General features: G+C 50.3%; 1 protein-coding gene across 4 annotated transcripts in view; it reads left to right on the top strand.

Moving 5' to 3' along the window:
* The window catches only part of Sdk2 (sidekick cell adhesion molecule 2), a 233771-nt gene that overhangs the window by 124873 nt on the left and 90508 nt on the right, over positions 1-18390 (top strand). For 2 of the 4 annotated variants that reach the window (XM_069993202.1, XM_069993199.1), the window contains 2 exons: positions 7928-8034; positions 16789-16936. In XM_069993202.1, coding sequence (XP_069849303.1) covers positions 7928-8034; positions 16789-16936 — 255 coding nt within the window. Of the gene's footprint in view, positions 1-7927; positions 8035-16788; positions 16937-18390 lie in introns of those variants that run through there. The other 2 variants (XM_069993201.1, XM_069993200.1) reach the window with 1 other exon arrangement.

Raw genomic sequence — 18390 nt, 5'->3', positions numbered from 1 at the left:
TGGACCAAATTATCACCAACTTGGTGACTGGGACCAATGTTATTACTACAGCTATTGCAGTTCTAGAGGTCATAAGGCTTAAAGTCAAGGTGTCTGCATGGCTGGTTCCTTTCTGAGCCTCTCTGGGATGTCTGCCCATGTTCTTGCTTTATCCAGCACCCTAGAGGGGCCTTGCTTCCCTTGGCTTGTGGCCCTGTATCACATGAATCTCCGCTTCCATCGCCGTGTGTCTTTCACACGGATTGTGCTGCCTCCCTTTCTTTTTTTTTTTTTTTTTTTTTTTTTTTTCATTGCCACACTAGTCACAATACCTAATATTGTGGAAACAAACCAAAAAAATGTTACCAAGGGGCTGGGAAGGTGGCTCAGTGGTACAGGGCTTGCCCTGCATGCATGAGGCCCTGGGTTTGATTGCTCAGCACCGCATAAGAAAAAACTGCCTCCCTTTCAAAGGCCCAACAGGATTGCACCAAGCCCACCAGTCCATCTGGGATCATCTCCCCATTTCAGGAGCCTCTGTCAGCTGCCAAGTCCCTGGCTCTTGGCTCTGTGGCCATGTCGCACAGATGGGATGGCTTAAAACAACAGAAATGCATTTCTCACAAGGCTAGAAGGGGAGTCAAGGTGTGGACAGAGCCACACCTTCTCTGAGATCCGGCCAGGAGCACAGCATCCTTCCTCAAGCTCCATGGGCAGAAGCTGGTATATGTGTCAGACTCTTACCAAAGATGGGGGATGGGGTCGTGGGGGGGAAACACGTGTGTGGAATTATAGCTCTGGATAGAAACCACTTAAAACAGAAGAACAGAAAATCACTATTTCTGTATTTCAATCTGATGGCAAACTCAGGCTCCACCCATCTGCTTCCTATGTGGAAGAACATCTGCATCCTCAAGACTCCACCCATCTACTTCCTGTGCTGGAGAGTTCTACTTCCTCAAGGTCTCTCTGTTCCTCTTCCTCCCCTCACCTCTTCCTCTTTTTCCTCCTTCTCCCCTCCTCCCCTCTCCTCTCCTGAGCTCACTTCCCTTCCTTACCTCTCCCCTCCCCTGCCCTTTCCTCTTCTCTCCCTCCTCTCTCTCCTCTCTTCAGCTGGGCTGTCCAACTCCTTCTTCATGAGTCACTCCCATCACCAAACTGGCCAGTCCTTAGCAAACTGCCCAGCCCTCTTCCACATCCAGTTCTCAGCCTGTTTCCCAGAGCCCTCTTTCTCCCATTAGTCATCCACAGTCTGTCCATGTGTGAGGGACAGCAGGGCCAACAGGCAAACCGTTCTTCAAGGTGAGCCCCCAGGAACAAAGTTATGGGGTACACATCCAGTTAGGGTTCATGTCCTCCGTGTGCCAGGCTGCAACCTGCTGGGCTCCTCCTGGCTGTGCACCCTGGAGCAAGTTGCTTTGGATCTCTGGGTCCCATGCTGGGGTCTGTGAGCCGAGGATGAGATGGTTCTTATGTTAACCATACCTCCTACTGTGCTGTGCTGGGTTAAAAGAGTTGATATGTGTTAAGGTTCTCCCAACAGTGACATTTCTTATTATTATAATAATAATGGTTATTCTACGAGTTATTATTACACAGCAGGTGTGCTTTCCCTTTGAATCACCGTGGACAGAGTTTAGCAAAAGCAAGTTCCCAATGTAGAGCCACTCTGCCTCTGGCCAGCCAAGTCTCAGTGCTACCTCCATCCCCTCTGGGGGTACAAGGGTAGGATAAAGATGTCACACACACACACACACACACACCACACCATAGTGTTTTGTGCCTATTTCCCAGAGGGACAGGATCCTGGATCCCTGAGCCACTGTCCCTGAACCCCTGTGGGTCTCTGCTGCCCACCCCTGGTGGGCATTGCCCCCTGTTGCTTCCCTCCATGAGCACAGTTTACTTGGGGAGAAGAGGCCTCGTGAGAACATATGTGCATGTGTGTATGTGTGACAGGAATATGCCTACATGCTGCACAAGTGTGTAAGAGTGTAAGCAGTAGAGTGTATACACCATGATGTATACGTGTGCACCCCCAGGCACATTGTAGCCTGCATGCGTGTGATCTGTGTAGACGTGTATGTGCACACGTGCACCCAAGTGCACACACACCCTTCCCGTGCGTGAGCACCACCACCACCCCCAGTACATCTCCAGGCATCTGATTTATTAACCAGGACAATACAAGGAGAGCGTGCCTATTATTTCTGGTGTCCGCATCCGCTCCTGACAGCTTCGTGGAATTGAAATATCTTATTTAATGTGAGTAAGAATCATTTTAAATATCAACTGTGACACTCAAGGACTCGAACCAAAAAGGGCATTGTGTGTTTCCCCGCGTGCTGGGGAAGATGCCACATTTGTTAAGCAGCTATTTTCTCTCCTGCTCTTCTCTTTGTCTCTAAAAATCCAATTATCTGTCCTGGTCCCTGTCCCTGCTGTCAGGCGGTGCCTGTCTCCCTCAGCCCCTCTCTGCATCGCAGAAGAGTGGCCGGAGTGGCAGGACCACCCCATAGGGTAAATCAGCACACTGGCATGAAAAGAAGGATGGGACTTCCTTTGCCACCCCCTTTGCTGCCCCACACCAAGCCCTGCCCTTAAAGCAGCGAAAGCCCTGTGAACTAGCTACGTGTCCTCCATCCAGCAAGCTTTCCCCTGGCCCTACCGTCTCCAACAGCTCAAGACGGTTGTGTCAGTAGCTATGAGATGATCACCCACATAGAGTGAGGGGCAGGACAGGAGACTGGGTCTCCAGCTTCTAAAGGAGAGAGATTGGAAGTTTGAATCTGCTTACATTCGCATAAGGATGCTGATACCATTGAATTGTGGATGGCTATAAGCAAGAGGACTGGATCTGGGAATGTTCACATATCCCCCCCCCCCCCCCCCAGCCCCTGGATCCAGCCCTCATCTCCCTGCCTTGCCTCTCCCTCTCTGGACAAAGTATGAGATTGCAGGTCAACCAGAAAGAGGCTGCCAGCTACCTGCTATAACTGTCTCTCCCTCCCCCTCCCCTCCTCACCCCACCCCTTCCTCCCTGGGGGAAGCTGGCAGCCATGGAGATGATGATGGCCTTTACTTTCAGGGGATGCTTAACAGTGAGCTGGGTTTGCAAACCAAGATACTAGCTGCCTGACTCCCTGCTGTTCCCAGCTTGCAACTGGATGGCATGGAGCAGGATTCCCCTGGCCAGAGAAGCAGTGGGCAGAACTGTTAAATAATGTTGAATGCAAGTCTGAAACAGGGCTGGAGTGGCAATCAGGCAGGCCAGGGTAAAGGAGGCAGGAAGATCAAGACAGGAGGGGACAGAGTACCTCTGGCCTGTCCAAGCCCTTCCTCATGATCCCAGATGGTGCCTGGGCATCTGGCTGGAGCAAAGGGACATCAAGTGTTCTGCAGAAGTTGACTTTCATTAAGGTTTACGTTTCTCCACACATCACTGACAGCCGCAAACAAATCCAGGTGCAATGAGTCCCTGGTGTCTTCTTTTATAATGTGTCCTTAAATTATATACACAAAGTGCACTTTTTAAATTTTATCTTTAAAATAAAAGCTATGTATGTATTCGATAAAGAAAAGTCTGATGGCATAGAAAGACATAAAATCAAAGAGTGGAAGTTTCTCTCCCTCCCCTTCTTGGCTATGTCTCCCAAAAGGGAGATAACATAACTTTATCTCAAAAAATCTCTTATATGCCAGGCACCCGTGGTTCTCGCCTGTAATCCTAGCTATTCAGGAGGCTGAGATCTAAGGATCCATGTTCAGAGCCAGCCTGAGCAGGAAAGTTCATGAGACTCTTATCTACACCACCAAAAAAGCCAGAAGTGGAGCTGTGGCTCAAGTGGTAGAGTGCTAGCCTTGAACAACAACAACAAAAAGCTCAAGGACAACACCCAGGCCCTGAGTCCAAGCTAGGACCAACACACACACACACACATGCACACACACCCCCAAAAAGAAAGAAACCTCTTGTACACTTACCAGTGTGTTTATGTGATCATATGTGGGTGCGTTTGTATGCATATATGTTCCCATGTTTATATTTGCATATAGGTGTATATTTATGATGTGCATGTTTGTGTTTGTAATTGCAGGTATATATTTGCATGTGTGTATTTGCACATGTGTATCTACATACATATAAATTATATACAATTTCCATTTATCTATATGGGGCCAAATAATGTCATATTATCACACTATTCTTTGATAGTGATGGCTTAGGGATTAAAAGACTTAAATTATTTTTCTAAGATCAGTTTGCATGATCCAAAACATTTAGCTAACGGTTTGGTGGCCAGTGTCACTAAATAGCAGCACCTAAGGATAAGCTGTTCTTCCCATTTCTGTCAGTTCTGATCTTGTTTAGCCTCCTGTGACCTCATACATTTATTCACACAACTCTTCCCTGCTCCCTGGCTTCAGCTTCCTTTCTGTGCTCTGTGTATCTTGGAGATGTTTTCTATTTCCTCGCATCCAGGTATTTTTCATTCATTCGGGGACCACAGCATCATTTATTGATCCAATTCTATTCTGATGGACGTTTAGGTTGCTTCCAATTTTCCTTTGTTTATCTCTGCCATCTCAAGCAATGCTACAGTGAGCATTCTTTTGCATATTTTTGTCACATTGTTGCAAATGAATCTAAAAGGCTTGTTGCCCAGGAGTGCAGCCCAGGGGTCAAACAGCTTGCATGATTGAACGCTGATAGACTTTGCCCCAAAGGTTGGACCTAGTTGCTGTGCCACCCAGAGACCTGAGGGCATGACCCCTCCCTCTTACCAATAGTGGGGTGACAGTATCTGAAAACCCTTCACAGTTTGACATAGGAATAGTGTTTTGTTTTGAATTTCTTTCATCATGAAAGAGGCAATGCATCTTTTTTATGAATTTATCAACCATTTCTATTTCTTTTCCTCCCCCTAGTACTTTTTTTTTTTTTCGTCGGTCATGGGGCCTGAACTCTGGGCCTGGGCGCTGTCCCTCAGCTCTTCAGCTCAAGGCTAACGCTCTACCACTTGAGCCACAGCGCCACTTCTGGCTTTTTCTGCGTATGTGGTGCTGAGGAATCGAACCCAGAGCCTCAGGCATGCAAGGCAAGCACTTTACCTTCCCAGCAACACCTAGTGCTTTTTTTTTTTTTTTTAATCAGTCGTGGGGCTTGAACTCTGGGCTTGGGCTCTGTCCCTGCGCTCTTCAGCTCAAGGCGAGCGCTCTACCGCTTGAGCCACAGCACCACTTCCAGTTTTCTAGTGGTTTATTGGAGATAAGAGTCTCACAGACTTTCCTGCCAGGGCTGGCTTTGAACCGTGATCCTCAGATCTCAGCCTCCTGAGTAGCTAGGATTACAGGTGTGAGCCACCTGCGCCCAGCTTCCCCCAGTGCTTTTTAACAATGCTGGATTCTGTTTGTAAAGGTACAGAACCCTGCAGCCCACTTCTCCCTCTCTTTCTAGCGCCCTCCTAAGGTCACTCGGCTATTGTAGCAACCCCAGCTGTTTCCCCAAAGTCATTTCACTGCGCTGGGGTGAGACGGAACAGCAGGAAGAACCACATACCCGGCCCAGGGTTTGAGGGGTGAAGGAAAAAGACAGATTTTCCAGAGCTTGAGCACCTGCTTTCTCCTCTCATCATACTGCACAGTAGCCAGGGACAGATAAGCACTGCTACTACTGGCAGAGATAAGAAGGTTCTAGACAATGCTGCAGAGTCAGAACAAACTACCCATGTGTCTAGCTTCGAGTAAGGCATGCACACTATCCAAATGAGAGGTGGGACCCTGGGTGGTGCGCATGGCAGGTTTGGAAGCAGAAAAGCTAAGTAGGAGCCAGGCACTAGTGACTCCAGCCTGGAATCCTAGCTCCTCAGAAGGCTGAGATTTGAGGATAGAAGTTGCCAGCCCAGGCAGGCAAGTGCATGAGACTCTCAGCTCCAGTTAGCCAGCAAAAGCCCAGAAGGGGAGCTGTGGTTCAAGTGGTAGAGCACCAGCCTTGAGGAAAAAAAAAAAAAAAAAAGCTCAGCGGCAGTGTGCCCAGAATCTGAGTTCAACCCCCAGGACTGGCAAAAAGAAGGGAGGGAGGGAGGGAGGAAGGGGGAAGGGGGCTCGCTAGCCCTGCTTCTTACTACGTGTGAGTCTAAGATCAATGCCAAGGAAATGACTGAATCTTGACACCCTTGCCTCTAAAATGGGGATTCTAATAAAAGCCCCTCCACCATGGCATGATTGTGGAGATGGAGATTAAGTCAGCAGCTCCCAGATGCCCGACCATGGTAGCTTGTCACTATACAGATAAAATGAGAAATGTGGTGGTAGTGTAGTGGGCTTTGCATAAAATGAAATTTAAATTTTTGTTAAAACTGTCTTTATGCTGAGATTATGTCTTTTTTATCATCTCAGAAATATTCTTTTTTTTTAAAGGTAAAATGCTGACTGTTTCTATTTATTTTTCTCTCCGTGGCACTTTTTTAATAGTATTCCTTTTTTTAAAAAAATGCTTGTTGCTTGATAGTGTTGCTCTTTGGTTGTTTGGTTTTAATGACCTTGGCAGAGTAAAAAGTTGTGAGGCTTATGTTGATCCCCATTTTTTTTTAAGTGTTACTTGTCCCTGGCATCCAATAATCTGAGAACTGCTGTGTGAAATGAAGAAAGACATGAAAGGTACTTAACGTGGCGTCGGATGCACAGATGATGCCCAGAGAGGTCTGGCTGTTGTGTTGTCTCTGGGAAGGTGACAATGATGATGAAGGTCAGGGTGATAGTGATCCTGACAGTGGTCTTGGGGCGTTGATGATAGTGGTGGTGGACATGATGGCGGTGGTAGTGATGATGATAGTGATGGTGGTGATAATGATGGTAGTGATGGTGGTGGTAATGACTATGGTGGTGGTGGTGATATTAGTGATGGTGATATTAGTGATGGTGGTGGTAATGACTAGGGTGGTGGTGGTAGTGGTGATGATGATGATGATAATGATACGCCCTAGCCCAGAGTTGTATGAAATAGATCTGACAACTCCTGGGGATGGGCTCCTCCCTCCCAAGCTTGGCATACGAGAGGCTGGTAGTAATGAGCTTGTCCATGAAGGCAGCTGGGCAAAGCCTAGGATACTCAAGGTCTGGGGAGGGGCAGTACAGGCCTAACCTCTTTGTTGTTCTCAGGACCTTGCTAGACCTTCCCAGAAATGGAAACAAGTGATCTCCCAGGGCCTACAGGGGAGCTAGTCCCCGGCCCCGGGCCCTCCCACAGTACACAGCCCCATCACCCGGGCCTGGCTGTCAGGAGCTCCTCTCTCTGATCTAACCCTCCCTGACTCTCAGCCAGGTAGAGGACACCTACATCTGCTCTGCAGTCACCTGCCCCGTGCCGCACTCTGCCCTTCAGGGGAATATCTAAGGAGGGGCCGGCTCCAAGTCAGGCCAAGAGCCCAAGCCCCAGAATGCTGCTGCGCAGCTCGGAGACCCACCAACCTCCCTCCAATGAGCCGCAGCGAAGCTGTCTGTCAGGCTAAGGAAGGACCGACACAGGTCATCTGGGGAGACATGTAAATTTCCCTGCCTCTGTCACCTCCATCCATCCCAATGAATACTTCCCCCACAGTCCTGGGCTTGGCTCCCCACATGTCTCGGTCCTTTGGGTCACACACAGGGGAGGACCACAGAACCCACACAGCCTCACAGGCCTGGCCACAGGGACCCCAGCCCAGCACTTCCTGTCCTTGGGAAGTGCAAGCTACTTCCTGCATGGCCGAGCAAAGGCTCAGGGTTGTGGAGGGGACCTCCCTGCCCCCCTCCACCCTTCCGTGGATAAAGACCTTTCTGGGATCCCATGAGTCAAGGGACTCCCTTGCCTTATCCATTCCAGAAGACGATGACCCTGTGACCTCTGACCCCTGAGCCCCACCTGACCTGCAACTGCTTGTTTTAACTGTCTTCTCTGTCCCCCCAGGTACATGATCACCAGCCTGGATCGCACTCACGCTGGCTACTACCGCTGTATTGTAAGGAACAGAATGGGGGCACTGCTGCAGCGGCAAACTGAAGTCCAGGTGGCCTGTGAGTCCAGTGGGGGGGGGGGGGCAGACGGGGTGTACAGGGTCCATCTGCCAGCCACACCCGGCATGTTCTTCCACACCCTCTGCGGACCAGTGGTGGCCCGCCCTTCCCACCTGTCCAGCACTTGGTAAAAGAACCAAGGCCCAGAGAGGAAGTAGGTCAAGGCCACTTCGCTGACCAATGGTGACCACATCTGCTGGCATGGTGACCTTTTACTAAGCCCGAGACTTAAGAGCTCTCCAGAAGAGCGTGACCCACTCTTTCCTCCTCAGATGGGAGCAGCCAGTCCATCTCTTCACAGGGTCTTCACCCCAGTCTTTGGGGGTCTCAGCCCTCTTCCGGGCAGGTTTACCATTCTCCACCCAAGGAGACCCTGGAACAAAAAGAGCATGGGGGTCCCCTGGGGGTCCTCAGGGGAGGCTGGGAGACGCCTTAGTGAGGGAAGCAGAATAGCAAGTCAGGGATCCTCCCAGAGGGGGAGAGGGCAAGAGCAGTAGGCCCCCACCAAGCCTTTGGGGGTGACAGTCTTCTCTCCAGTGCCCAGCAAGGTTTCCCCAGGGAAGGAAAGGAAGATGGCTTCAGAGAAAACCCCAAAAGGTAGCCAGGTGCTGGTGGCTCACACCTGTAATCTTAGCTACTCAGGAGGCTGAGTTCTGAGGACCGTGGTTCGAAGCCAGCTAGGGCAAGAAAGTCTGTGAGACTCTTAGCAAAAAGGCCGAAGTGGGGCTGTGTCTCAAGCCGTAGAGCGGCCGGCCTTGCAAGAAAAAGCTAAGAGAGGGTATGAGGCTTTGAGTTCAAGCCCTAGTACTAGAACAAAAAGGGGAGGGGCGGGGAGGAGGGGGACCTCCCCAAACGACTCCCAGATCCACCTCTTCCTAGAACACCTGCAGACTGCTGGAAGGGGCTCATTATGGGTTATTTCGTGCTGGATCTCTTAGGGGGAGAAACTGGAAGATGTATTCTGAATGGTGGGAGGGTGAGACTCCTCAGAGAGCCCTGAAATCTTCCCAGGAGGGCCTCCCTCTCATCCGGAGCCCCCGGGAGCAGCCTCTGAGCTGACACAGGGGAGGGCCTGCCATGCAGAGAGGAGGCGAAGAGAGAAATCTGAAAGAAAATCTCAAGTGAGGCAGAGTGTTGATGATGATTATGAAAAACAGCCGTAATCAAAATTGGGGGACAAATTGGCCCATAAATCAAAGGCAGCTCTGCTTATGCCCAAAGAGCAGAAAAGCCCCAAATCACAGCACTGGGTTCTGGCAGCTGTCCGTGCCAAAGGACGCTTATGCTTCCATTAACCCACCCCAGACCAAGGGGATGAGGGGGCACTGGTGGCTCACACCTGTAATTCTAGCTACTCCACAGGCTGAGATCTAAGGACCACAGTTCATAGCCAGCCTGAGCAGGAGCCCGTGAAACTCTGACCTCCTATTACTGAGCAAAAAGCTGGATACCAGTGGCTCATGCCTGTAATCCTAGCTACTCCGGAAGCTGAGATACAAGGATCGTGGTTCAAAGCCAGGCAGGTAGGAACATCCATGAGACTCTTATCTCCAATTAACCACCAGAAAACCAGAAGTGGTGCTGTGGCTCAAGTGGTAGAGTACTTGCCTTGAGCTGAAGAGCTGAGGGACAGCACCCAGGCCCAGAGTTCAAGACCCATCACCGACAAAATAAAGCTGGAAGTAGAGTTGTGACTCAAGTGGTAGAGCACCAATCTTGAGCAAAAAAAGCTCAGGAACAGAGCTTAGGCCCTGAGTTTAAGCCCTAGGATGCACACACACACACACACACACACACACACACACACACACACACACACACACACACACACACACACACACACACACGCCCAGGGAGGTAGGGAACTGCTGTGGCTGGCCTCGGAGGAGCTGGGCATACAAATGTATGCACACTTGTGTGCATGAGAGTGCACACAAGTTCCTTGGAGGGGCAGCATGTGTGTGCTCTGTGAGCACACACGCATGTGCTCGAGTGTGTGTCGATACAGTCTGCCTCCATTTGCTGTATACTTATGGGAACATAGGTTCTAAGTATGTGTACACGTGCACACAAGGGTGAGGTGTGTGTGTATGCAAGCATGTGCACACAGACGTGCCTATATGCATGCCGGAGGCATGAGTGTGAATGTGTACATATGTGTGTAAATGTATGCATGTAAATGTGTGTGTGCACACCTCTATATGGGGTGCACGTGTGTGGATCAGTGTGCTCTTGATGCACATGTGTACAGGAGAGAGTGAGGTGTGTGTGTGTGTGTGTGCATGTGTGAGTGTGTGCGTGTGGAACCAGAAATACCCTTCGGGACGCCCATCAGTCCAGACTCTGAGGGGTGATAGGTGCAGGGTCTGCTCCATGCCCTTGACCCACAGGTAACAACAAGAACTTTCTAGAGTTGATCACTCCTGAGCTGAGATGTATGGTCAGCATCCCTGTGGCTTTTTTTGTGACTGGTCCCTCAGCACATACTTCCTCCTTCCACCTGCTTCTTCCTGATAGGGAGTGGCCGTGAACCCAGCCTCCAGCTCTGCTTCAAATGACAGCTCATAAGATGTGAGCTGTGTGGTCCGGGGCAGATTACCTAACTTCTCAGTGCTTTCACCACCTCATGTGTTTAAAAGCACTGCTGTGGTTTCTGGATAGCTAAGGATCGTAAGGACGAATGAATCAATGCAACAGTGTGTGTGAGCTATTCCAAATGGTCCTCAGCCCAGCTGATGCTTGGGGGGGGGGGGGGGGGTAGAATTCCTTCTCCTCAGCCAGGAAAGACATTCTGGAGGACGTGGAGCTTTCTCATACCGTCCACCTTGGTGGGCTTGTTCCCAGCCACCCCTCTGCAAGGCAGGGGCGGGGCCAGAGGAGAGGCGGACCCTGGGGTGTGCAATGCGACGATGTGCGCGTGCTCCATCAGCCTCACAACCCTGAGAGTGGATGCCTCCTTAAACCTTCCTCCCCCTGGGTCCTTACCTCCCCCTTCACCACCAAGAGCCCCGGGGCTCTGGCAGGCTTCTGTATCTGTCTGTCTGTCCATTTGTCTTCCAGCGCAGGTGTAAGCCCCCGGCTCCTTGCTCTTGCCTCTGCCTTTCCAGATGGGAAGGGTTTTGTCCTGGGTTCTCACAAGTTGGCTGACCTGTTTGCCTCTCTAGGGGTCCTGGAGCTGGGCAGCCCCCCCTTTGACCCCCCACCGCCCTGGCTCCCAGCCCTGCCCAAAGAGGAACTATGAATCAGGTCCCAATGACAAATTAATAAGGCAGCTGTGCTAACAACTAATGATCATGGCAAAGTCGTTAGAAAAAGATTCTTTACATGTTTTTAATTACAGCAATTAAGGGGAAGTCAATAAAACTTCTCCCCTCCCTGGTCCCCTTCCTGTCCCCTCCACAAGCCTCTTCTTTGAAAGTCACCCTCTGTCTCCCAGCCTTCAAAGAGAGCCGGGAGAGTTAGGAGATCCCAAGTCTGCGCACCTGGGCCCCTCCCCCAGCCCTCTCTTACCTGGCTCAGGCTTGCAATTGTCCAGCCCAGTGCCAGACCCAGCCACGTGCCATAAGCCCAGGGCCTGGCCTGGGGATCCCAGCTGCTTCTACCAGCCGCTTAGCAGCTACTCCAAAATGGGGCTGCAGGGGAACCATTTCCTTGAGTGCTTAGGTAAATTACTGTGATTAACAATCAGAGCTCCCCACCGCAAGCCTAGTACTGCTCTAAGGAGTGAGGTCACAAACAAAACCCAGGACAGCGGTGCCTGGGGGGACAGTAGCTGACCATGATTACAGAAACATATACTATATAACATATGACATGAGGCCCATGAAGGAATATATGGAGACAGATGAGAATGAGAGGAGGAGAACAAGATGGAGGACCTCACTGATACAGTGGTAGTACTAGCCATGAACAAAGTGTCTCAAAGGAAGGGGCATGAGCCTGCCAAACAGGGAGGCGGGGGGGGGGGGGGGGGAAGGGAGGAGGGGGAGGGGGGGAGGGCGATAGATCATTTCAGGTCAAGGGATAAAGTAAGTACAAAGGCCCTGTGGTAAGCTTAGGTATCTGAGGCCAGTATGGCTAGATCAGAGAGCAAAAGAGAATAGGGGAGGTTGAGCTGTGGAGGTGAGTCACACCTATAACCCTATTTACTCAGGAGGCTGAGATCTGAGGATCACGGTTCAAAACCAGCCCTGGCAGGAAAGTCTGTGAGGCTCTTATCTCCAATTAACCACCAGAAAACCAGAAGTGGCACTGTGGCTCAAAGTGGTAGAGCTGAATTGCTGAGGGACAGTGCCCAGGCCCAGCGTTCAAGCCCCACGACCAACAATAACAAAAAATTTCCATGTACATAGCCTACGCTACAAAATCCCTCAAGGTCCCATAGCCACAAAAGTTTGTCCTCAGTGGCACTCAGGTGGAATTCTATGCTGGTGTGAAAATGAGCTGCCTGAGTAGCCAGAAAGCACATCTCAGTAGAGACGTACAGAACTTCCCTGCACATCTGGGTTTGAGCATGGTTGATGTAACCGCCAGCTCTTTAGGGGTGCATCTATATGTGGGGAGGGAGAAAGCAAAGCAGTGAGGCTCATCTAGCAATCAGGAGAGAGGGAGCCTGGGGAAGGGGGTGGAGGGAAGGGGACGTGTTTTCGTGTTCTGGTTCGTGAGTTGGGTGATGGGTAAGAGGTGTGCATTTTCTTCTCCTTCTTTAAATTATACATGTAACTGTATTCACTTTCTGCATGCATGATATAGTTCATGATTTTAAAATGATTGAAAAGTACACAAATGCACCGACGAGGGTTCTGAAGTAGAAAACACTCTTTACAGGACCTTTTAAGCTATAATAAAGACATCAAGAATAAGTTGCCAGGCTGGGCACCAGTGGCTCACATCTCCAATCCTAGCTACTCAGGTGGCTGAGATCTGAGGATCACGGTTCAAAGCCAGCCTGGGCTTTGAGACTCTATTTATTTATTTATTTATTTTTATTTGCTGGTTGTGGGGCCTAAGCTCTGGACCTGGGTGCTGTCCCTCAGCTATTCAGCTCAAGGCTACGCTCTACCTCTTGAGCCACAGTGCCACATCCGGCTTTTCCTGCTTATGTGGTGCTGAGGAATTGAACCCAGGGCCTAATGCATGCGAGGCAAGCACTCTACCCCTGAGCCACCTTCCCAGCTTCCCCAAGAGATTCTTATATCCAATTAACCACTCAAAAAAAAAAAAACAGAAGTGGAGCTGTGGCTCAAAGTAGTAGAGCTGAGCAAAAAGAGCTTAGGGACAACTCCCAGGCCCTGAGTTCAAGAGAATAAATTGCCAGGAAGAAGAGGCATGGTTCAATGGCTCAAGCACTGGAATACCTCCCTAGCAAGCTCAAAACTCTGTGTTCAATTCCCAGCACTGCCTCCAAAGAGCAATGTACTATAGGCCACACAGAGCTGTGTGTCAGGCAGAATGTGTTGGTGAAGGTTGCAGCACCTAGTTGGACATACCATGGCATGAGGACCCTGGGCCCCAGCCTCTGTCCCCTTCCTCCCTCTGTCCCCTCTCCTGTTTCCCTCCTCCACCCCCGGCTGGCAAGGCTGACTCAATCTTAGCAGCCTCTGACTGCTGAGGTTCGACCCACCCATGGGATGCGTGCACAGACAGACATTTCCTGCTGGGAGGGGCTGGCTCAAGGGTAACGGTGGGAAAGAATGGTCAGGCACTGGGACCTGGGAGTCAATAAGATGGAGAGATTGTGTGATGGAGAAGTACAGGGGCAAGTCCTCATACAGCCAGGACCAAAGCCACTAAGTGCCTCTCCCTCCCCAATCCCACTGTACATACAGATACAAAGCCAGACATAGGCCAGCCACACCTCCATATGTGCAAATGAGCACACATACAGTCCTCCATCCTGCCACACGTATGTGCAGCCATCCTCTCATTCACACATAGACGCATACATATAACCTACCCACCTACACAGACACACGTGCATACAACCATCCCTCCCCCGTACCAGATGAGCATGCATACATAAGTAATTCAAGCCCTATAGAGACAGACATCTAGCTACCCATCATCACTTTCTCCATCCCTCTATCCCTCCACTTACCCAACTACCTATGCAGCCAGTCACCTCCTCCCCATCCTTTCAGTCATCATCCGTTCACCCCCAGGACCCTCCAGATCTCCAGCCAGCATCCACCCAGGAAGTGAACAAGTCCACAGTCTTGCCCCATTGGCCTTTATTCCCCCTGATGCCTCTGTCTCCTTCCTCTTGGCCATTTCCTCAGGACTATACCCCACCACACATATACACCTAGATAAACCTCACCCAGTTCCCAGCCTGCAGTGGGTTCTTCCACTGATTCTGTCCTGGAAGAACCCAGCTCCTTTCTTCTCAGCAGTCGGCACAGATGCCTCTGAATATTTGCTTATGGGTTCATTTGCCTCATGCCTGCTTCCCCAGCCAGACTGTAAGCTGTTGAATTGAGTGAGACCCTACTGTGTGCAGAGCAAGGGTCCAGATGTGGGGGATGGGAGGGACAGGCAGGGGGATTTGCTCAGGGACAAAGCAAGGAGAACAAAGCTACTTCTGCAAGCTTAGCACCCAGAAGAAGAGTTAACAAAGGGACGTGGCTATTGGTCATGAACGCAAGCAGAGAGAGTTTGGAGGGAGATGCATTGGGTCCAGCCCTGACTGACTCAACAGGGACCAGACACTTTATCTCCATGAGTCTCCATCTCCTCGCTGACCAAATGGAGCTAATAAAATGAGAGAAAGAGAGGCGAAAGAAACACCATTACCATGAAATTGCTTTAAATTGTTTAAATATATCTTCGGAATTCTGCAGCTTTGTTTTTCAAAATAGATAAAAATTACTGTAACAAATGAAACCACTGTGATTTATTTGTGCAATTCTTTATAGACAGAACCAAGCACAAGAAATTAATAAACAACTAAGAATGCGTATTTATTAAAATTGAGCTTGTCATATTATTGGAGGATTAAATGTGCGAAGTCTGTCTAGAGACAAGGTAAGAGCTCGACAAGTCTGGTTTGGAATTCTATTTGGATAGTTTGAAGTCTTTGTTGGAGGGGTAACGCTTAAACTAAATGATGAAAAATGTATAGAATTCCAGTATTTTAATACTGAAAACATTAGATATATTTCTTTAGCACTTGCCTATGTATTCTCCCAGCTTCTATGGCTGTGTAATAAATTACCCACAGATGCAAATGGGTACCGCAATAATTTATTATGCTTCCAAAGTATGTGACTCTAGAATGTGGACAGGACACTGTGGGAACAGCCGGGGTCTGTTCCACAGTGACTGAGATCTCAGTGGAAGACATGAAGGCTGTACCCAAAACCACCTGGAGAGCCACACCTGGAACAGGTGCTGGTGGGGACTCTGATAGGCACCTGGAGATCTCTCCATGTGGACCATGCCCGTGTTGGCTTGACATGGGTTGAGCTTCCTTACAACATGGCAGCTGGATTCCAGGAGAGTGAGAGCCAGTGGAAGCTTGGATGACCCAGCTTTGAAAGTCACACAGCATTGCTTTCAGCATATTGTATTATTAGGTATAGGCCCCCCCAGGTTCAAGGAGGGAATATAAGTGGGAAAAGTGTGAGTTGCCTTATAAGGAAAGTGTGGGGGAAGGAGGATAAATATTGATGCAGCCCAGATATTGCTTGGCAACCAACATAATACCTCCTATAATCCTGTAATCTTATAATCCTCAGTACTGTCCATGATGAAGGCCCTTTTTTCCATTTCTAATTGTGGAACAAAGGAAATGAAGGCTCAACATGGTCCAAAGTTTTGCCAAGTGTCACGGCAAATGAGCAACAGAGCTGGGATGTGAACTCAGGTCTCCAAACATCCAACGCTACCACTAACCTTCTATCTTCCAGATTTAGAACAAAGATGCTAAACAGTCGATGCTTAGCTTTTGTCTTGTTTTAGCGGCACTGCGGTTTGGACTTAGGGCATCACACTTTCTAGGCAAAGCACTCTATGACTGAGCAATGACTCCAGCTCTTTTGTCCCCCCACTGGTTATTTTTGACATAGGGCCTCACTTCCCGGCTACAGTCTGCCTGTTTTAGACTTCTTGCTGTAGCTAGAATTACAGGCATGTGTCACCGTGCCTTGCTCTAGGTTAAGAAGGGGAGAGGGTGTGTCTCTTGAACTTTTCTTCCTAGGCTAGCCTAGAGCCTCAATCCACCAAATCTCAGCCTTCCAAATAGCTAGGATTACAGACATGATCCACCAGCACCCAGGCAGATGGTAGATTGGTATAGTTGGACCCCCTGCTTTGGCATGCCAAAGCAGAGCTGTAGGGCAGGGAAGGAAGGAGGGCAGCTTAATTCCGGAGTTCAAGATTTGAGTTCAAATCCTGGCTCTGTTCCTTCCTAGACAAGTTAATTAACCTGTCTGAGCCTGTTTGAGCAGGGGTTTTTTTCCCCCCCTCTGTTGTGAAATATGTGAAATAATGATCAGCCTCTCTTGGCTGTTGGATGAATCGATTGAATCCAAGGATATGTGGCTATAAATGGATCTAAAACACCAACACCAATGCAGAGCGAGTCTCCATGATAGATTAGAGGATGGGGTGGGCTAAACACAAGATGCTCCAAGCACAGGGGCCTCTTCTGTGGGGTCATCCCACCTGCCACCTTATCCTTCTGCCACTACCCTGAAGTCCCTGAGTCTGGCCTTAGCCTCTGACCCCTGACCCCTGTGCCTCTTCTCCCTGCAGACATGGGGAGCTTCGAGGAGGGCGAGAAGCACCAGAGCGTCTCACACGGAGAAGCGGCTGTCATCCGCGCCCCACGCATCGCCAGCTTCCCCAGGCCACAGGTGACCTGGTTCCGAGATGGCCGGAAGATCCCACCCAGCAGCCGCATGTGAGTCCCACTTTGAGGCGTGGGGGGGACGGGGGACCTGGGGGGATTGGAGGGAGGCTAATCCTGGGGAAGAGGCTGCAGAGGGCAAGAAATAGGCCAGAGAAAGGCCCTCAAATGCAACCCAGAGTCCTTCATGCAGAGCGCTCAGCATTTCCTGGACACAGCCATCGGGGACCTCCCAGATCGCCACAGAAGTTTGTTTTACAGGGGACTTTCCTGGAATGTGCGTGCAAGGACTTGGGCCTCCCTGGGGGAATCCCAGAGAAGAGTGTGGCTTACACACTCAGCTGTCTCCAAGCACACTTAAAACCCAGAACAGACACAAACAAAGGCCCCTGTCAGCATGGCAACAGGTCCATTAGCCGGGCCAGCAGCGCCAGGGGCAGTGTTTTCCTTGTGAGGTGTGGTGAGGGTGATCTGGGCTGGGAGGACTGTGGGTGTGCTGGCTTTCAGGAGTAGGTGTGGCAGGAGGGGCAAACACACAGTCTTTTCAGTGTGCACAAGGGCCGCTCTGTGTGGGCCTGGTGGCGGTTATGGCAGCCTGGCTTGGGCAGGAAAGGCAGAGCTCACACCCCTCACCTCCACAGAGGGCCACGCTGTAGCAGGCATCCACCCTCGGCCTCCAGGCCCTGGTCAGGGGCCAGAGCCAGACCCAGCTTTCCTGTGTGTGCCCCCCAGCTCTTCCCCACCCACAGAAAACAGCATCTTTTCCCAATCTGCTCAAGTTCCCCAAGTTTAACTACTTTGCCAGATCTCAGACAGCTGCCAGGTGGTGGAGCTGGTGCCAGCTATACCAACTCCAGAGTCAGGTTGAATCCTCACCTTGCATGGAACCCGCCTTTGAACAGGCACAAAAAGACTGCGCTCCAGAGCTGACTGGTGCCATGAATCTCCACCTGGACACCTGCAGAATTCACGTGGGATTCCCAAAATATACCAGTCTCACCAGTCTGGCTGAATTGAAATCGGGTGGATATTTGGACAGCGGGACTTTTGAAAGCACCCCTAAATGATTCTAGCACACTGCCAGAATTGAGACCCTGCTGTGCCACAATCCCAATACCACTGTGTCACAAAACATCCCAATGGCCCAACACAGTGAGCACTTACTGTATCTTTCTCTTGAGGTTTTTGTGCTTTAGGCAGGGCTGGGAAGGGTCCTTCTGGGTTCTCACTAGTCTGGGGTTAGCTGGCTGCTGGCTGATGTAGAATAATATCCTCCTGTGAGTGACAGGTGATCTGGCTGAGCTGTGCCTGCCTTGTCCTCCTTCCTGCTAGTCCTGGCATGTTCTCAATTGCAGAAGAGCATGAGAGGAAACATGCATATAGATTCCACACCTTTGCCTCTTGCCTATTGGTGGAAGGAAGGACATGGCAGAGCTTAGGAGCGAGAACTCTCAGTATCCACACTCCGTGCTGTGTGCCACTGAGTGACAGGACTGCAAAAGGAAGTG

The sequence above is a fragment of the Dipodomys merriami genome, unplaced genomic scaffold (assembly GCF_024711535.1).
Source record: "Dipodomys merriami isolate MVZ:Mamm:240054 unplaced genomic scaffold, mDipMer1.0.p SCAF_42, whole genome shotgun sequence".
Classification (NCBI taxonomy): Eukaryota; Metazoa; Chordata; class Mammalia; order Rodentia; family Heteromyidae; genus Dipodomys; species Dipodomys merriami.
The sequence above is the reverse complement of the archived record's forward strand: the minus strand, read 5'-3'. Positions and strand labels throughout refer to the sequence as shown.